We start from the raw sequence: 18,327 nt of genomic DNA on the forward strand, positions 1-18,327 counted from the left end.
GCCCCTAAGTTTTTTCTTTTTAAAAATTGTTTTAAAGTATTTTTTAAATGTGTGTGTGTGTGTGTGTGTGTGTGTGTATGAGTGAGAGAGAGAGCGCACGACCACAAGCTAGGGAGGGGCAGAAAGAGAGGGTGATAGAGTCCAAAGCAGGCTCCACGCTTTTGAGCTGTACATGGACCTTAAACCCACTAACTGTGGGATCATGACCTGAGCCAAAGTCAGATGCTTACCTGACTGAATCACTCAGGCACCCTTCTTTTTTTAATGTTTACTTATTTATTTTGAGAGAAAGAGGGAACATGAGTGCAAGCAGGGGGCGGGGAGCAGAGAGAAAAAGAGAGAAGCCCAGGCAGGCTCTGCACTATTGGTGCAGAGCCTACTGGGGGTGCTTGATCCCACAAACTGGGGGATCACGACCTGAGCTAAAATCAAGAGTTGGACACTTAACTGACTGAGCCACCCAGGAGCCCCTGAAGCTCCTAAGTTTTCATTTGTATAATGGCAACTATCAATGGAAATAACCACAGAAGCTCTTTGGAGTGTAAAGAGGACCAGCAAAATGATCTCCAACTTCACTGTGCATCAGAATCACCTGCATTAAAGCAGAGATGCCTGCGCTCCACCTTCAGACACTGACTGGTACTAAGTCTAGGATGCAGCCCAAGAACTTGCCTTTCTAACAAGCTTCAGGGTGGTGCTGATGCTGCACGTCTTCAAATCTCAGTTTGAACAGAACTATTTTAGACACATGTTTATCAAACTGTGTAATATAAACCACTTAAGTAGTGGGTCATGACCAGAAAGACAAATTATGTGAACACTTTGCACACCGAATCTTTTGTGGATGTGTGTGTACACTAAATCATGATACAGAATAGACTTCCTACAGTGGTTCAAACAGTCATTACTCTAGACACATTTGCACGCTGTATATCAGCAGCAGGAAAAAAGGCAATACATTATGAGAATCCTTTCAACTGTAGGACACTGCTTCGGTGTCTCATTTGGTCTAATTGCTAGCTGCACTAAGATAATATTGAGAAAGGAGATTCCCAAATAAAACTCACCATTACTCATAACATCTCACAGAGAAATTGATTAATGCATATCAATGTTAATCCTTTTACTGATTCTGGAACAGATTTGCAAATTTTAGCAATCCATTTCTACCTGATAGAAGCCTACTGAAAACTTACTAATTCTACAATTTAAATTTGTTTCTACAACTTAAGAATCTCTCAGGCAATTTTAGCAGAGTAGTGCTAAGAGACGATCTATTTCACCCTCCGTGCAGTGTGACTGCCCCTTCTCCAGCACTGCTAGATAGATGGTTATCTAGGATCGCTAGAACTCCAATAGCTGGAAAGAGACAAACTCGAAGATTTCTAAATAGATGGCTACTTCTCATACTGAATCAGACTGTTTCTATAAACGTTTTTTTTAGATTCTGAGAGAGAGAGAGAGAGAGAGAACGAACACAAGTGGGGGAGAGAAACAGAGGGAGAGACAGAATCCCAAGCAGGCTCCACACTCAGCATGGAGCCCCAAGCAGGGCTCGATCCTATGACCCTAGGATCATGATCTGAGCTGAAATCAAGAGTTGGACACTCAATTAACTGAACCACCCAGGTGCCCTGAGTCAAACTGTGACTTTTACCCAACTTTTCCAATCTGAAATAACACTGAATAAGTCTTTTCTAATTCTATTCTTTCCTGTGCTTGTACATTACCAATCTTTAAGTATATAGACTGCAGTGATCCACTCTGCCACTCATTAAAATCATTTTATATCTTGACCATCCTTGGAGCATCTAGTCACACTGAAAAGAGGGGATTCAGGTGCAAAGTGGCAGTGTAGAAGATACTCTATCATAACTATTCTTATGATAAAGGTTCCAGCATAAGGCTACTCTTGATCACAGATCAGAGGGGCCTTGACTTCTGTTGTTCTCTTATGGCCTGATGCCTACACATGTCTGCCCTGGCTCTGACCTTAGGCTTCTGAATGTTCTTCATTACTATGCCCTCTGGTTTTTCCCTGTCCCAGCTGGACCTGGTGTCTTGCAATCCATGTTCCAAAATTTTGTTTCTAACTAACTAGACTAAAATCCAGTCTAACCACCTGGATCTGAGAGCTGGCACAAGGCAGAAAGGGACCCTGATTGAATCTTAGGTTTAAGACGAGGATTAGTTCATCACCTGAATCTCTCACCAAAGTGATCAATATATGGGATGCCCTACCAACTACAAAAGTGACCCATTTTGTGCCAGACACAATCAACAAATAGACACAGATCAGTGCCCCGGGCTCAACGGCTGGGCCAAGCTGACGACAACTGCATTATTCCTTATTAATGAGTCTCCTCTTCTCCAGACTAACCACTCACAGTTCCTTCAAAGTTCTGACATGAGATAGATCTCATACCATCTTTTTTTTTTTTAACATTTTTTCAAATGTTTATTTATTTTTGAGAGAGAGAGACAGACTGAGTGTGAGTGGAGGAGGGGCAGAGAGAGAAAGAATCCAAAGCAGGCTCCAAGCTCTGAGCTGTCAGCACAAAGCCCAACACATGGTTTGAACTCACAAACTCCAAGACTCTGACCTGATCTGTAGTTGGACACTCAAAGACTGAGCCACCCAGGCGCCCCATCATACCGCGTCTAATAAAAGATTATGATTTTCATTATCATAATCACTTTCTTTTGCACACATCTAAAAAAATTGAAGGACAGTTTTTTATGTAGTTGTTTTCTTAAAATGGTAACCTTTACAAATTGTGAGATAATAAAGGGCTTGGGACATCTGGGTGGTTCAGTCGGTTACATGTCTGACTTCAGCTCAGGTCATGATCTCACGGTTCGTGAGTTTGAGCCCCATGTCAGGCTCTGTGTGGACAGCTCAGGACCTGGAGCCTACTTCAGATTCCATGTCTCCCTCTCTCTCTGTCCCTCTCGTGCTCATACTCTTTCAAAAAATGAATAAATGTTTAAAAAAATTCTTTTTAAATGTAATAGGCTTGGACATCAGAGCCATGTTGAGATAGTCTGTGACTAGAGGTTATATAATCATCCTATGGCTCCATACAAGACATTTTTAGAGTGCATATAGTCTAATATAGATCAATATAGGACATGATAGTATATAACATGTAAAATACTCATTTTAGTTTTTTAAAAGTAGTTATATTTGCTATTCTCACAGGTTCCAAAGAAGGAACATAGTAATTTAAATTACAAAATGTCCGACTGCAAAGTTTCATCAAGTAATATGTGATTGACATATGAAATCCAGAAATAATCTATGTTTTAGCTATTTAATGAACACTGGCCTAAAAAAATAATTTAAAAAGAAAACTAATGTTTTTACAACAGCTTTCAATTTCAAGTTTATGGGCCATTTAGAATTCTTTAAAAATGCTCAATTAGCACTTAGTATTTTGCCAAAGAGAAACAATCAAAAATTTTATAGAACACTATACAGAAAAATTTTACAGAACACTCTCATATCATTAGTTTTCATTAGAAATCTTTGCACTATTCTTTTAAAAGATCACTCCAATGTCTAGGTAGAAACTATACTCCTCAGTTTTATTCTAATTGTTTTTATGTTTTACAGTTAATCTTTACCTGGGACTCATTTTTTTTTATTTGGCATAAACTAAGGTTCTAACATTTCATATATAGTAAGAGGAAAAATTCCCACATATACTAATTTCTGTTTATGCGCTCCCTATTCCGTTACACTGACCTATTCTCTTTTTCTTTCAAGTACTTCCATTCTTAAACTTTATTTTTTTAATGTTTGTTTATTTCTTTACAGACAAAGCATGAGTTGGGGGAGAAGAGAGAGTGGAGAGCGACACTACTAGGTATTTATCCAAAGTATACAAAAATAGTGATTCAAAGGGTCACATGCACCCCAGTATGTATAGCAGCACTCTGAACAACAGCCAATTTATGGTAAGAGCCCAAATGTCCATGGACTGATGAATGGATAAAGAAGATGTAGTATATACATATGTGTGTAATCTGAGAGCGTGCGCGCGCACACACACACACACACACACAATGGAATACTGATCAGCCATCAAAAAGAATGAAATCTTGTCATTTGTAACAACTTGGGTGGAGCTAGAGTGTTTTATGCTAAACAAAATAAGTCAGTCAGAGAAAGACAAATATCCTATGATTTCACTCATATATGGAAATTAAGAAATAAAACTGATGAACATAGAAGAAGAGAATGAAAAATAAAATAAGATAAAAACATAGAGGGAAGCAAACCATAAGAGACTCTTAACTATAGAAAATAAACTGATGGTTGCTGGAGGTGAGTGGGCAGATGGGCTAAATGGGTGATGAGCATTAAGGAGGGCACTTGTGGTAACTACTGCGTATTCAACGAATCACTAGACTCCTGAAACCAATACTATACCATGTGTTAGCTAGCTTGAATTTAAATCAAAATTTGAAAGAAAAAAAAACCATGTTTTCCCATCTGTTCACATCTTCTTTCTCAACAAGACTTTTACAGCTTAGAGAATCCATAGGTTCTATATCTTCCCTATTAAACTTCTCTCAACTATTTTACAAGACACTACAGTTAATATGAACAGGGTTCATTTCAAGCTGGCTCTTACTAACATAGAGAAGAAATACTAACTAGGCATGTTTATCTTCCTGCATTCAGCCACCTTGTCAGACATTCTTTTTTAAGTCTGGAAATTTTTAAATAGTATCTTCTGGGTTTTCTAGGGACACACTTATATATAGAAAAAAGAGAAAATTTTCTCTCTTTTCAAAATATTTAAACCAACTTTTTTTGGGGTCTTTTGATATTGTGAAGCAATAAAAATGATTGATAGTAAGTCATTTTACAGAATTCATTTATTCCTGATTTGAAATAAAATTATTTTAGCATTTCATCATTTAAAACTAGGTTTTAGTCTTAAGTAGGTTTTCAATCAAATTTAGTTTAATTTTATTTTTGATTTCAAAGAATTTTTAATTAGAAAAGGGTATCGAATTTTCAGCCAAAACCTTTTTAGCACCTACTTTTTCTGAAAGCCATCACTTTTTGTTTTATTCTAATTGTAATGAATTCCATTAAGAAAATTTTTTTTAACTTTGAGGTACAATTTGCATGTAATAAATGGGTCCATTTTAAATGAGCGACTCAACTGAGTTTTGACAAATGTGTATGCCCATACAAACACCACAACCATCTATATTGAATTTTCCATTAATCCAAAATGCTCCTTTGCATCTTTTTCCAATCAATACCTCTGCACCTCCTTTCCCTCCCTGACCTCAAGCAATTACATTCTTTTCTAGTTTCATTTCAATGGAACCAAATAGCAAGTACTCTTCATGTCTGGCTTCTTCTGCACCAATATTTCTGAGTTTGCCCATGCTTTTGAGTGAATCAGAGCCTCCTCCATTCTCACACTGAGTAGTATTCTATAACATGGGTATAGTGCTATTTGCTTAGCCATTCATTCACTGAGGGCTTTTGAAGTAAGGAACGGGGGGATAGGATTTGGTTCTAAAAGTGAACTCTGGCAGCTGAGTGAAGATGAATTAGAAAGTGCAATGGCAGCAGGAGGGAGTACAAGGCTGTTCTGAGTCCAGGCAAGAGGAGAGCAGCTCGGGCCATAGGGTTGGTGTGCTAGTTTGGTGTGGAATCGAGACAAGCCTGATTCACTTCCCAGCCTTAGGTGAACAAGCTAAGGCAAGTGCACTGTACTGTTTGTGAGCGGGTTCAGATCAGCATACACCTGCAGAGTTGTCGTGAGGAGCTGGGAACACATGCTGCCTGCTAACTCCTGGCGATGCCAACCCCACTCGGGCAGCACGTGTTTCTGCTTACCGATGAATCCTGAGCACCTAGGACTCTGGGACACAAAGTGTATTTAAATTCTTTTAGATTCTTCCTATCCCTTTCTCAAGTGTGAAGGTAAACTAAGAGTACACGGCAACCTCACCCTTGTTTTTTCACCTCTGCCAACCCTGATTGAGAAGATTCACAAGCATGACCCTGGGACTCTGTGGAGTCCGAAGAGTGAGGTGGCAGAAAGACCGAGAACCTCCAGCCTGGCACACAAGGACATATGCAGCCTCACACACTCCAGCGAGAGCAACAGCAGTGAGTCACTTCCACGTAAAAGTTTGAACCCTAGCCTGGGAGGAATTCTAAGCGTTCTTCAAACCCATCTTTTGAAAGCTTCAAGAGCATTTAGGCTTGAAATCTCTACTGTACTCTCTGCAGAAGACATGGTTGGAAAAAAGCTCTTGATTTAAAACCCCTCGTAGGCTTTTCTAGGGGCACCCAGGTGGCTCAGTGAAGTGTCTGACTTCAGCTCAGGTCACGAGTATGTGGGTTCGAGCCCCACATCAGGCTCTGTGCTGACAGCTCAGAGCCTGGAGCCTGTTTTGGATTCTGGGTCTCCCTCTCTCTGACCCTCCCCTGTACATGCATGCTCGCTCGCTTTCTCTCTCAAAAATAAACATTAAAATATATTTTTTAAAACCCCTCAGGCTTTTTAAAAATACTTTCCAGGGGGCACCTGGGTGGCTCAGTTAAGTGTCAGACTTTGGTTCAGATCATGATCTCACAGTTTATGAGTTTGAGCTCTGCATCAGGCTCCCTGCTGTCAGCACAGAGCCTGCTTCAAATCCTCTATCCTTCCCCCTTGCTCTCTGTCTCAAAACTAAACATTAAAATAATAATAATAATAAATACTTTTCAGTATCCCCAGACCCTAAACACTACCTTTAACCTAACAGGTTCACTATGTATTTATGAAAGAAAGGAGAAAAACACCTTCCTCACAATTATCCCTCCCTTCTTAGCCTTTGTGGGAGTTGGGGAGTGTGGGGGGAGAATTTCCAACAAAACCCCCAAGCTTCAAGCAATGTTTAGGCTCTCCTGCCCTTACTCATGAAGTTGGCAGCTACTACGTGTAAGTCCAATCACACAGTAGCGCCCGCAGGTCTGTGATACACCTCTGTGATCCTCATGCTATTATCACCCCGTGTGCATGACCCAGTTTTTCAGAAGCCTGATCAGTGTTCTCCTAAGTGGCTTTAGTTCTATCATCTATTTTTAACAGTCATCTGGGGATTCCCTTTCAAAGTAGTGTCGTAGTAAATGATGCTGACAGATGTCCTGATCCGGAGCTATGCACGTTCTCTCTTTGTGGGAGGTGGCTTTGCTGACCGTTTGCTTCATGCGCAGGCCTCATGGACTGGGGGGCTTTAGGGCACCTCTTTCTGGCCAGTGAGATTTCTCAGAGAAGGATATTCCGCTACTGTGCCTGGGAGCACCTGTCTGCCCGTCAGTCCTCTGCGAACCAAGTGGGGAACACGGTTGGGAGAAGGGTGTCACCACATTCAGTATGTCCACGTTCACTCAATCCTGTCCAGCTGCCTGGTGCCCCTGGAGCAGGGAGCAGCATCTTATTCTCCACAGAGAAGAATCTCAAAGTCTTTGGCAGGGTGGAGGAGAGAGCCACCCTGCTCTAAAGAGTGAAGGAGGGAATATGGAAAATTTTACCAGAGATTTTTAAACCAATAGTCCTCCCTTTAGAAATTTCCTAAGCTTCCTGAAACTTAAATGAGGGCTTAGACTATTGAAGGGTTCCGTGGTGGTAATGAGCAACTTCCCGTTTTTCACACCGTCAAATTGAGATTCAACTTCCTTAGGTTGCTAAGTCAATTAAGAATCATCTTTTGGTTCTTCATTTTCCAGAATGCTATCTCCTCTCTTTTTTCCTTATGTGCTTGTGTCTTAAAACAAACAAAAAACACCTCAATTCAGATTCAGAGCACCTGGCTGGCTCAGTCAGTGGAACATGCAACTCTTGATCTCCGGGTCATGAGCTCAAGGCCCACAATGGGTGTAGAGCCTACTTAAAAATAAATGGTAAAAATAAAAATAGTAAAAACTTCAATTCAATGGTTAGGAAAAAATGTGTATTGTTAACCTGTCATCTTTATTTCAAATTGATTAAAGCACTTTCATCAGTTAATTTCCTCAAAAGATATATATATATATATATATATATATATATATATATATATAAAATGACATATTTCTGAATATTTATTTTAAACTCTCTTTTCATGGCTCCTGGGTGGCTCAGTTGGTTAAGCGTCCAACTCTTGGTTTTGGCTCAGCTCATGATCTCACGGTTTTGTGGGTTCCAGCCCCGTGCCAGGCTCTGCACTGGCAGCACTCAGCCTGCTTGGTGTTCTCCGTCTCCCTCTCTCTGCCCCTCCCCCACTCTCACTGTTTCTCTCTCTCTTTCTCTCTCTCTCTGTCAAAATAAACTTAAAAATTTTTTAATAAATAAAATCTGTTTTCATAATTGAGAAATGGAAGATATGCTAGTTGGGTATAATACTTTTTGGGTCAAGTACTTTCTAATGAAGCAGATGTTTTAAGATTTTCTAATTTCCAGCTTATGGACTCTGAAGATGATCTCATTCTACATTCTCTGCATATAACTAGGTGCTTTCTTTTTTCTTTCTAGAAGCTTTAAGGATTTTTGTTCTTGATATACCTAGAAGAGTTACTTTTTTTTCATTAATCTTGTCTGTAACTCAGTGAATCTTTGCAAAAACACATTGAGGTTTTCTGAAGAACAGTGAAAAAAACAAATCTCCCCTATAATTTAAAATTAACCTTCCTTTATTTGTCTGTCTTCATGAAACTGTTATATATGTACAAATCTCTTAGACTGTCCCTCCACGTCTCTTATTTCACTTCTTTCATTATTTCATTTTCTTTACCTTTTAACTCCATATTTTGAGAAATTTCCATTTATTCCTTAGGATCAGTAATTTGGTTCTTAAAAGTGACCATCCCACCTTTCACTTTGCTGAAAACACTTCTAAAAATCAGAGGTTTTACAGTCTTTCTCCTCTAAATTTAATGTCTTTAAATGTTCTTCCCATTTTTCAACAAGTTCTGTTATTTGACTCCTATAAGAGTTCTACCACAGCACCGCCGCCTGTCCTCAGCGATTCTCCTAGGTCTTCCTCCCTACACGGTAAGCCTTCTCCTTTGTATACTCACGTTAAAGGACCAGGCACTGGGATGCTGGTGACTGATTAACAATCAACTCAGGAGTGAAGGGAGAAGAAACGCACGAGTGTGCAGGTTTCCTCACTGTAGATACTTTCTCCAAGGCTGATTTCAAACTACAGTCATCACATCAGAGAGGATGGACTGGGCACAGATGAGCAGCACCCCCAGGTAGTCCTTGGAGGGGTGCTACAATGGTATAAATGCTGCCTCATCCTTGAAGCCATCCTTGATCCTCTGAATCGGAAGTGGTTTTTCTCTGGGGTCAGTTCTTTACATATTTATTACCCTTGTGATATAAGCTCCTTAAGTGCAGGGAAACTATATAATTTGTTTTCCATTTTCTTCTAGAGCCTACACCAATTATTTGTTGAATGATTTTAATGACTGAATTCGCAAAGGCAACACTACAGTCCAAATTTCATGTTACCACTGTTACCAGCTAGACCCCAAGACATGACCTTCACTGCCCACCTGCTTGTGCTCACCAACCTCGGTCCCCATTTTTCCTTACACTCTTCTTTCCAGCTTATCTCTTAACTCAGCCAAAGGACCCTATGGTCTGTGATGGGAACCGAAACTACCCCTTAAGCAATAACAACTGCCCAAAGAGTACCAGCCAGTCGGACCACCCAGACCACCCCACTGCCCACTGCCCCCAACTTGCACCTGCACAGATGGGCAATGGAATGACTGACAGTTACCTTTACCTCATTATACTAAAATCTCCGCCAAAGGAGGAACAAGCCTCATTTACATAACAAAAAACGTGTCTATAGGTTTGTTTCCTTATGGCACATATTAGACCTTAAGTCTGCCTTTACATACAAAGACGAGGCTCCCTGTCTAAATATTCATCCTAACCCCAAATAAAAGTAACCAATTCACCCTTGCTCAGAGAGTCACAGCTCTGGAAGTTATTCCCCATGATCTCCTCATTTGCTGCACATCAAGTTTCCTTTATTTTATTTTATTATCCTGTTGCACAGCTCTGAGCCACAGAAACCATGGTGGGGGTTCTACCTGTGACTCACCAAGGAGCGAACTCCTATTGATTTGGTTACGTCACTTTTAAAGGAATAGAAATACTAAATTTGACTAAATTCAATGGAAAGGAGAAAGGTATAATTAATAGTATATTACTTGTGTTGAATCCAATTTTTGTTAAAAATCCGCAACTTTTTAGAAGAGAAAAATAATTCTGATCTTTGCTTCTGATGGGGTTAAAGGTTAAACTATAGCAAGGCCATAGAGAAAAAAGTCCAAAATATTCATTACAGGTCACCTGAAATTACAGTTCTTAAAATACCTTCCTCCTCATTTTCCCTTTACTCCAGAGGCAAAATAATAATAAAATAAAATAACATCTTCCTCAGTTTTCATTTATTTTTCAAATAATGGACAGCAGCTTTTCAACATGAGAATGTACTGAGCAGACATGAAGAATATATTCCTGTGATCCTAGTTTTTAAACACAGTCATTCCAAGGGTCAGCCCGGGAGCCTTTACTAACACTGTCCTTGACCACAAATGTATTTGGGATAATAAACACATAGAATAGAAAATTGTAATGCAGTCCTAAAAACACGTCCTTGCCTGTGGACAGTGCTTAGGATAGCTGGACAGATGGGAAGCATACGGGTAATCCCAAAGGGACAAAATGACCCGGCCTCAAACATATGGAGAAGATTCTGGATTAACTTCAGTAGCCACTTCCTGCTGTCTTTTTCAGGCACATATATCAAACAATCAAAGATGATACAGTTTAAAATATCAGATACCTGCTCTAGGGAAAACTGGAAGGAGGCAAGGGAGTAACCTGAAGAACAGGCGATAGTAGCCATTCAGAGAAGGACTGACCTGAGAATAATGTGAGGACAGACAAGAGGAGGTCCATATGAAGCATGGCAAAGCTAGGTGTGTGCTTTTAATGTGCTTCTGGTATTCTACAACAACAACATACCACATACTCTGAAAACCTGTATAATTTGTGATTTTGAATCCTGGCACAATTGAATGAGTACTGAAACAGGCAGTGGGAACTCTAAGTTCAGTGTCTGGCTTTATGACACTATGGTCATTTAATCTTATCAAGCTCTCTGGGCTTTGGTTTCCTCACATGGAAAATAGAGATTAACTAATTGAGATTAAATAATTGCTAATGGTCCTTCTCACAACTTCTAACAATTTTTAAAACTCTGTTCCTATCTTGTATAAGCATTAACAGAATTACAGTGTCCAAGCTGATAATTCCCTATCAAAACAGAAATGTAATATATTAATTTTATCACAGAAAATGGCAATGTTAAGTTTTAAGTAAATTTCTGAGTTCCCTTGAGAATGTGCAACATTTTCTGCTGCTAAATATATAGCACATAGTAATGAACTTCAATTAAAAACTTTAAACGCCTCATTTTCTTCTCCATGGAAATGGGATCTAACACCGTCTATGCACACGGACATACCTACAAACGTATGTATGCAAGCACGTCTGCGCTAAACATCCCCTCAAGTTTTCGCCTGTTGCCTCCTTCTGCCTACTATTTCATGACACATCACCATCGCAGATGCATTAGCCAAGCAGACATAAAAGCACATGGAAATCCTGAAAACAGAATTCTGATCTTTTCTCTTGATGAGGCTAGAGGTTAAACTATAGCAAGGCAGCAGAGAAAAGAGTCCAAAACATTCATTACAGTTGAATTTCTCACTCAACAAAATAATGATTGCTGCACATTCATGAGTTATTGATGAATACTCAAAATCATGAATGTCAATAGTCTAGGATACTCTGTTAATTTAAATCAAGTACAGGATAGACCAAAGGCTTTAATTTCAAAGCAGAAAATTATCCATTATAATAAAGTATAAAAGTAATAACTTTAATACAGTAAAATATTTCAATGCATACAAACCTTTAAAGCCATCAGGATACACATCGGAAAGAAATTTAGTGTTGATGTCTCCTTCTATAAAACGTGAGTTGATTATCACCTCTCGAAGTAATGCAATATTATGTGTAACACCTAAAAATAAAAAGATATCAGATGGAATTAGAGAACAATGAGTCAGTTAAAAATCTAAGTCTTATTATCTGGAAAAATTTATCATATGTGTCTTATGACCTAGCAAGAACTAGGCAAGATTATCCATCTCTTTGACTTCAAGTAACAAAAAAGGTCTGAATCTGTGGCAGCAATAAAACACTAAGTGAAATCCTGAGAAGCTTGGGGCTGCCAAGCCAATTCAGTAGGGAAATAAATGTCTTTTCAGTAAATCGTACTAGTACAACTAGATGTCCATTTGGGAAAAAAGAGGACAAACTTCAACTGTTAACACATTCCATACACAAAAATTAACCCAAATTGGATCACAAACCTAAAACTATAAGACTACGGGAAACTCAGGAGAAAGATCTGGTATCTTGAGGTAGGCAACAGATTCTTAGGTAATACACAAAAACCATGAGCCATAAAAAAAAAATTGTACTTCATCAAAATTTAGAAGTCTGCTTCAAAAGATACAGTTAAGTAAATGAAATGGCAAGCCACAGGCAGAGAAAATGTACACAGCACCTGTATCAAAGAACTTCTATCCAGAATATATAAAGAATGCTTACAGCACAATAAGATGACAATGTAAAAAATGGCAAAGGATGTGAACATGTTTCACAAAAGAAAATACACAAATGAAAAGTTCTTCAGAGTGTCTGGGTGTCTCAGTCAGTTGAACATCTGACTTCAGCTCAGGTCATGATCTCAGGGTTCGTGAGTTTGAGCCCCACATCAGGCTCACTGCTGTCAGTGCAGAGCCTGCTTTGGATGCTCTATCCTCCTCTCTCTGACCCTTCCCCATTTGTACACTCTCAAAAATAAATAAAACATTTTTTAAAAAGTTGTTCAACATTGCTATCATCAAATAAATACAATGAGATGCCCCCCAAAACCAATTTAGGTGGCTAACAGTGAGAAGACAGAAATATCACATATCAATGTGGACATGGAACAGTAGAATTGTCACACCCTATGGTGAGGATATAAATGGCACAGATATTTTCAAACTGCTTGGCAGTTTCTTAAAGACTTAAACATACACTCACACATACAGTTCAGACAAGTCTCTCCTAAGTAACTGATCCAAACACTTAGACACATAGGTTATTACTTTATTTGCAATAGTCAAAACTGGAAACAATCTAAATGTCCATCAACAGGTAAATGAATTAGCAAAATGTGGTTTGTCCATACAATGAAATTCTATTTAGCAACAAAAGACAGGGGTTACTAAACACCAAAGGATGAATCTCGAAATAATTATGCTGAATTTGAAAAGACACTGTATGGACACCTGGCTGGCTCAGTCAGTTAAGCTGCCAACTTCGGCTTGGGTCATGATCTCACAGTTCGTGGGTTTGGGCCCTGCATCAGGCTCTGTGCTGACAGCTCAGAGCCTGGAGCCTGCTTCTGATTTTGTGTCTCTCTCTCTCTGTTCCTCCCCCATTTATGTTCTGTCACTCTTTCTCAAAATTAAATAATAAAACATTAAAATTAAAAAAAAAGACTACTGTAGGAGTCCGGTAATATAAAATTTCTGAAAGGCTAAACAACCTACATTGACACAAAGCAGATCACCTGGCTGCGCTGGGACAGGGATAGAGAGAGGACTCCGAAGGCAAGGAGGAAATTTTTGGAGGTGATAGAAATGTTCAGCATCTTGATTGTGGTGATGGTTTCACAGGTGAATACATATCTCAAAACTCACCAAACTGAATAAATATGAGAAGTTCATTTCATGTCAAGTACACTTCAATGAGTAGTAAGAAAGGAGGAGAGGGAGAAAAAAGAGAAAGAAGAAAAAAAGAAAAGAAAAGAAAAGAACAGCTTGTGATCCAGCAGGAAACACCGAGCGGGGACACAAGGACCACTACAAAGTTCCGTGACAATAGCTAACTGCCACACCAGGGACTCGGAAGGTATCAGGAGACTTCTGTGAGACAGAAGGGCTTTATGAAGGGAGGATTTGATCTTGGTCACGCAGATTACAAAGATGTAAAGAAGAATAAAAGGGCAGATGAGAAGCATGTCAAATCCGGGGGGAGCGGGAATTCCATCAGGCTTCCACAAGAGGAGCAGGAACGGGAGCGTGCTAGAGCTGAAGTAACAGGAGGTGTGCTAATTCCTTCCAGTTTCTTCACCCACGTCCGTGCTCATCCACACCATCACGGACGGCACAATCCTCATCATACATTCTGCTGCATAACCAACCCAGAAAGCCCGATTCTAATCTTGCTATTCAAGTCTTAATAGAGTGCTCACTTTTATAAAAATAATTCCAAAGTAAGCAAAGAATCAGACACTCAGGCTTAGCACCTCTCACCTTGGGTAAGCTATTTCGTCTCTCAAATTTTTCAGTTTCAAGTGTACAGTGGTGATCACAGCAGGACCTATTTTGCGTTACTGTCATGAGGTACAAAAGAGGTAATGCTTAAGTCAATGCCAGGCGCTCAGGAACGTGCATCAATGCTGTGCTCATTATCATCCTTTCATCTGAGAACTGCGACACAGCAGCAGACAATGCGTAGTTCATAAACATCAGACAGGGGAGCCTGAGTGGCCAGGCCATTATGCATCTGACTCTTGTCTTTGGCTCAGGTCATGATCTCACAGTTCAGGAGTTCGATCCCCACACTGGGCTCATGCTGCAGATACGGAGCCTGCTTGGGATTCTCTCTCTTTCCCTCTCTCGCTGCCCCACCACCCCGCCAAAATAAATAAACTTAAAAAGCCCACATCAAACAGCAGCTGCACTGCCTCTGAAGCCTCAGCACTGACCTCCCTCCCTAACTTCCGGTTTCATGTCCTAGAGGAATCCAGTTCCTCCAAGGTTTATACCTCTTTCTATCCAGAGAACACAGCCATCCTATTAGGCGGCATTCAGCAAACTCGGCACACAAATCAGACCACCCCCTATTTTTGTATATCAACCTTTTTGGAAAACAGCAGTGTTTACATACAGTGTGTGTGCTCTAAGAGTCAATCAGTTGTAACAGAAACCATATGAACCCACAAAGTCTAAGCTATTCCCTGAGAAAGGTTGCAGACATTCACTGTAAGGCTGTTAACAATGTTGATATTCTGAGCAAATTAGTCTATACCTATCAACATTTATCGTAAACCTACTGCTCATGTGGTAATTAGATATCACACACAGGAAAGAATACGAGAGCAAACACTATAATGCAATGGTACCTGTTTTGGGGGAACTTTTCAGTAACCAGTCACAGAATAAAAAAATTACAAGGAAAAAAGATTTAAAACTACGAAGTTGTGATCTAGAAAGAATGAATCAATTATCTCAAGTTTAGTAAAACAGAAATTGTAATAGCAATATGTTTAAAAATATGACAGTCTGCGGGTTTCATCGAAAACGTGATTTCCATTTTTTACACAGTAATAGAGTCTTAGCAAAACAAAAAGCCCCACAGACACAGCCTGTCTTCCTGTCTTACAGCTCGACCTGACAGACTACTTCCCAGACAAGGGGCCAGAAGTCAGAGCAATGCACCCAACTCCAGCCCTGCTTACTTGAAAAGAATAATTACTGGGCTTCTTTCCCTCCTTCTTCCTATGGGCTTCCTGATTTGGCAGGAACTCAGCCCTGGAAATGAAGGTGAAGCAGAGCAACGTGACGGCAGGGGGTGGGGGAGGACACAAACCTGCCCCATCAACCACACACCAGCCAGCCGGTTAAATGAGAAGTCAATAATACTCTATCTTATTTATACTAATATATTTAAGAATCTCTGTTAAAGCAGGTTACCCTGGACTCTCATGTATACATATGGGGGAGAAGGGCATACTTTTCAAGATGATTTCCTATTTCTGAACCAGCCAACTAGGCATTTCTCTATGCATATCTTTATACTAGACAATGTTAGCAACCATGTGCAAAAATCTGAGCCTATGTGCTCCCTACAAAGAAAGCACCAAGTGCCTAAAAACTATAAAAGCCAATTTTCAATCTATCCAAACTACTGCAAAACATTTAGAGAAAGTTCCAAATTAAAACATTAATGCTATTCCTTTAGCTACATAAATTTCCAAGGAAGAAGTTATCACATAAAGACAATTACCTAATAAATATCTTTCCTAGCACATGCCCCAAACAAATGCACACTTAACCCAATCTTGCTCTGTGGGTAATGACTTAGCCAATACTCAACAACTCATGTGTTGAAGGGCTGCTGTAAGTATGTGTATGTCTACGAGGAAAGTATTGGAAGTTGTAAGAAACTTCTTCTGATGACATAAGTATACCTAACAAATCATTGCAAAAATGTGACATCTGCCTATATTGTAGGTGATATTTGGGTAGATGAAAATGAAGAGCAACTGAAAGCAACATGCTCCGGAGTGCTTAGAAAGCCAAACACAGTAAACAAGAATTTAAAATAAAAGACTCCTCGCTAAAATGAACAAATCAAAAGACTATAGATGCTGGCGAGGGTGTGGAGAGACAGGCACCCTCCTACACTGTTGGTGGGAATGTAAACTGGTGCAGCCGCTCTAGAAAACAGTGTGGAGGTTCCTCAAAAACCTATCAATAGAACTCCCCTATGGCCCAGCAATAGCACTGCTAGGGATTTACCCAGGGGATACAGAAATGCTGATGCATAGGAGCACATGTACCCCAATGTTCATAGCAGCACTTTCTACAATAGTCAAATCATGGAAAGAGCCTAATGTCCATCAAATGATGAACGGATCAAGAAGATGTGGTATATATATAAAATGGAGTACTACATGGCAATGAGGAAGAATGAAATATGGCCATTTGTAGCAAAGTGGATGGACCCTGAGGGTGTCATGCTAAGCGAAATAAGTCAGGCAGAGAAGGATAGATACCATATGTTTGCATTCATAGGTCTAACAAAAGAGACCTGGCAGGGGACCATGGGGAGAGGAAGGGGGAAAGAGAGCAGGGAAGAGTGAGGGACACAGATCAAGGGAGACTACTGAATACTGAAAACGAACCATGGACTGAAGGGGGAGAGAGACGGAGGGGGTGATGGTCATGGTGGGGGGCACTTGTGGGGAGAAGCACTGGGTGTTATATGGAAACCAATTTGACAATAAACTATTAAAAAAATAATTAAAGTAAAATAAAAGATTCCTTGAAAGAGGTCGGGCTATGAAAGAGAACTAAATCCCTTTGTTGTATGTTTTACAAACAGACAAAACTAAAGCACTTTTGAAGAAGAAAAAGGAATGGCTGCCAGAAGAGACTTCTATGCATAGGCAGCAGGACATGTGGCATTCCAGGAAGAGGAAAGTATCTGTGACTTTCGCAAATCATTCTAGCTGGGAAAAGAAACAGAGAAAGACACAGAAGGACACAAGGACGGGTAACATAAGGGAGGAACCTAGAATTCTCACTGTGGTCAAAAGCAAACAGTCACCACCAGGTCTCCATATGGAGAGAACCGGAAGACGGGGACTATGGCCGAAGAACACGAGCAAAGGAGAGAGCGGTGTCCCTGAGAAGTGCAGCGGGGCATCCAGGTCCGACGGTCATGCAAACATTCTACCCTTCCCTGAAAGCGACCAGAAGGGTTGAAACAGGGCAGGAATGACTGACTAGGTGTGAGCTCCAGGAACAGTGCAGGCTGTTACTGGAAAGGGGTCTGGGGAGGGGTGAGGGTGAAGACAGGAAAAACCATTAGCTGACAACTGCAGGAGACATGCTGAAAAACGGCAAGGCCTGAGACCACAGCAAGACGTTGGCCATTACACACGGAGAAAAGCAGCTGGACTTGAGAGACATTTCACAGGCAGAGAGGGCATGGTGATTTCGTGGGCATCAGTGGGGGAGACGGGCACCTGGCTGGCTCAGTCAGTTAAGTGTTCGGTTGTAAGTTCAGGTCCCCCAGTAAAGATTACTTAAAAATAAAATCTTTCAGGGGCACCTAGGTGGCTCAGTTGGTTAAGTATCCAGCTCTGAATTTGGGCTGTAGTTATTATCTCACAGTTCATGGGTTCGAGCCCCACACTGGGCTCTGTGCTAAAGGCCTGAAGTCTGCTTGGGATTCATATTCTCTCTCTCTCTCTCTCTCTCTCTCTCTCTCTCTCTCTCTCTCTCTCTCTCTCTCTCATTCTCTCTCTCCTTCTCTGTCCCTCCCCTTCTCGAGCTCTCTAAACAAACTTTAATGAAAAAATTAAAATCTGGAAAAAAAAAAAAAA

At 40.3% G+C, this 18,327-nt stretch overlaps 1 protein-coding gene across 4 annotated transcripts in view; it reads right to left on the reverse strand.

Annotated features, from left to right (window-relative positions):
• The window catches only part of PCCA (propionyl-CoA carboxylase subunit alpha), a 403,439-nt gene that overhangs the window by 182,552 nt on the left and 202,560 nt on the right, over nt 1-18,327 (reverse strand). For all 4 annotated transcript variants that reach the window (XR_003907575.1, XM_029936479.1, XM_029936480.1 and 1 more), the window contains one exon: nt 12,004-12,114. Coding sequence is in view for 3 of the 4 variants with exons in the window: in XM_029936479.1 (XP_029792339.1) it covers nt 12,004-12,114 (111 nt within the window). In the remaining variant the exon portion in view is untranslated. The remainder of the gene's footprint in view (nt 1-12,003; nt 12,115-18,327) is intronic.

The sequence above is a fragment of the Suricata suricatta genome, chromosome 4, assembly GCF_006229205.1.
Source record: "Suricata suricatta isolate VVHF042 chromosome 4, meerkat_22Aug2017_6uvM2_HiC, whole genome shotgun sequence".
In the NCBI taxonomy this organism is placed as follows: Eukaryota; Metazoa; Chordata; class Mammalia; order Carnivora; family Herpestidae; genus Suricata; species Suricata suricatta.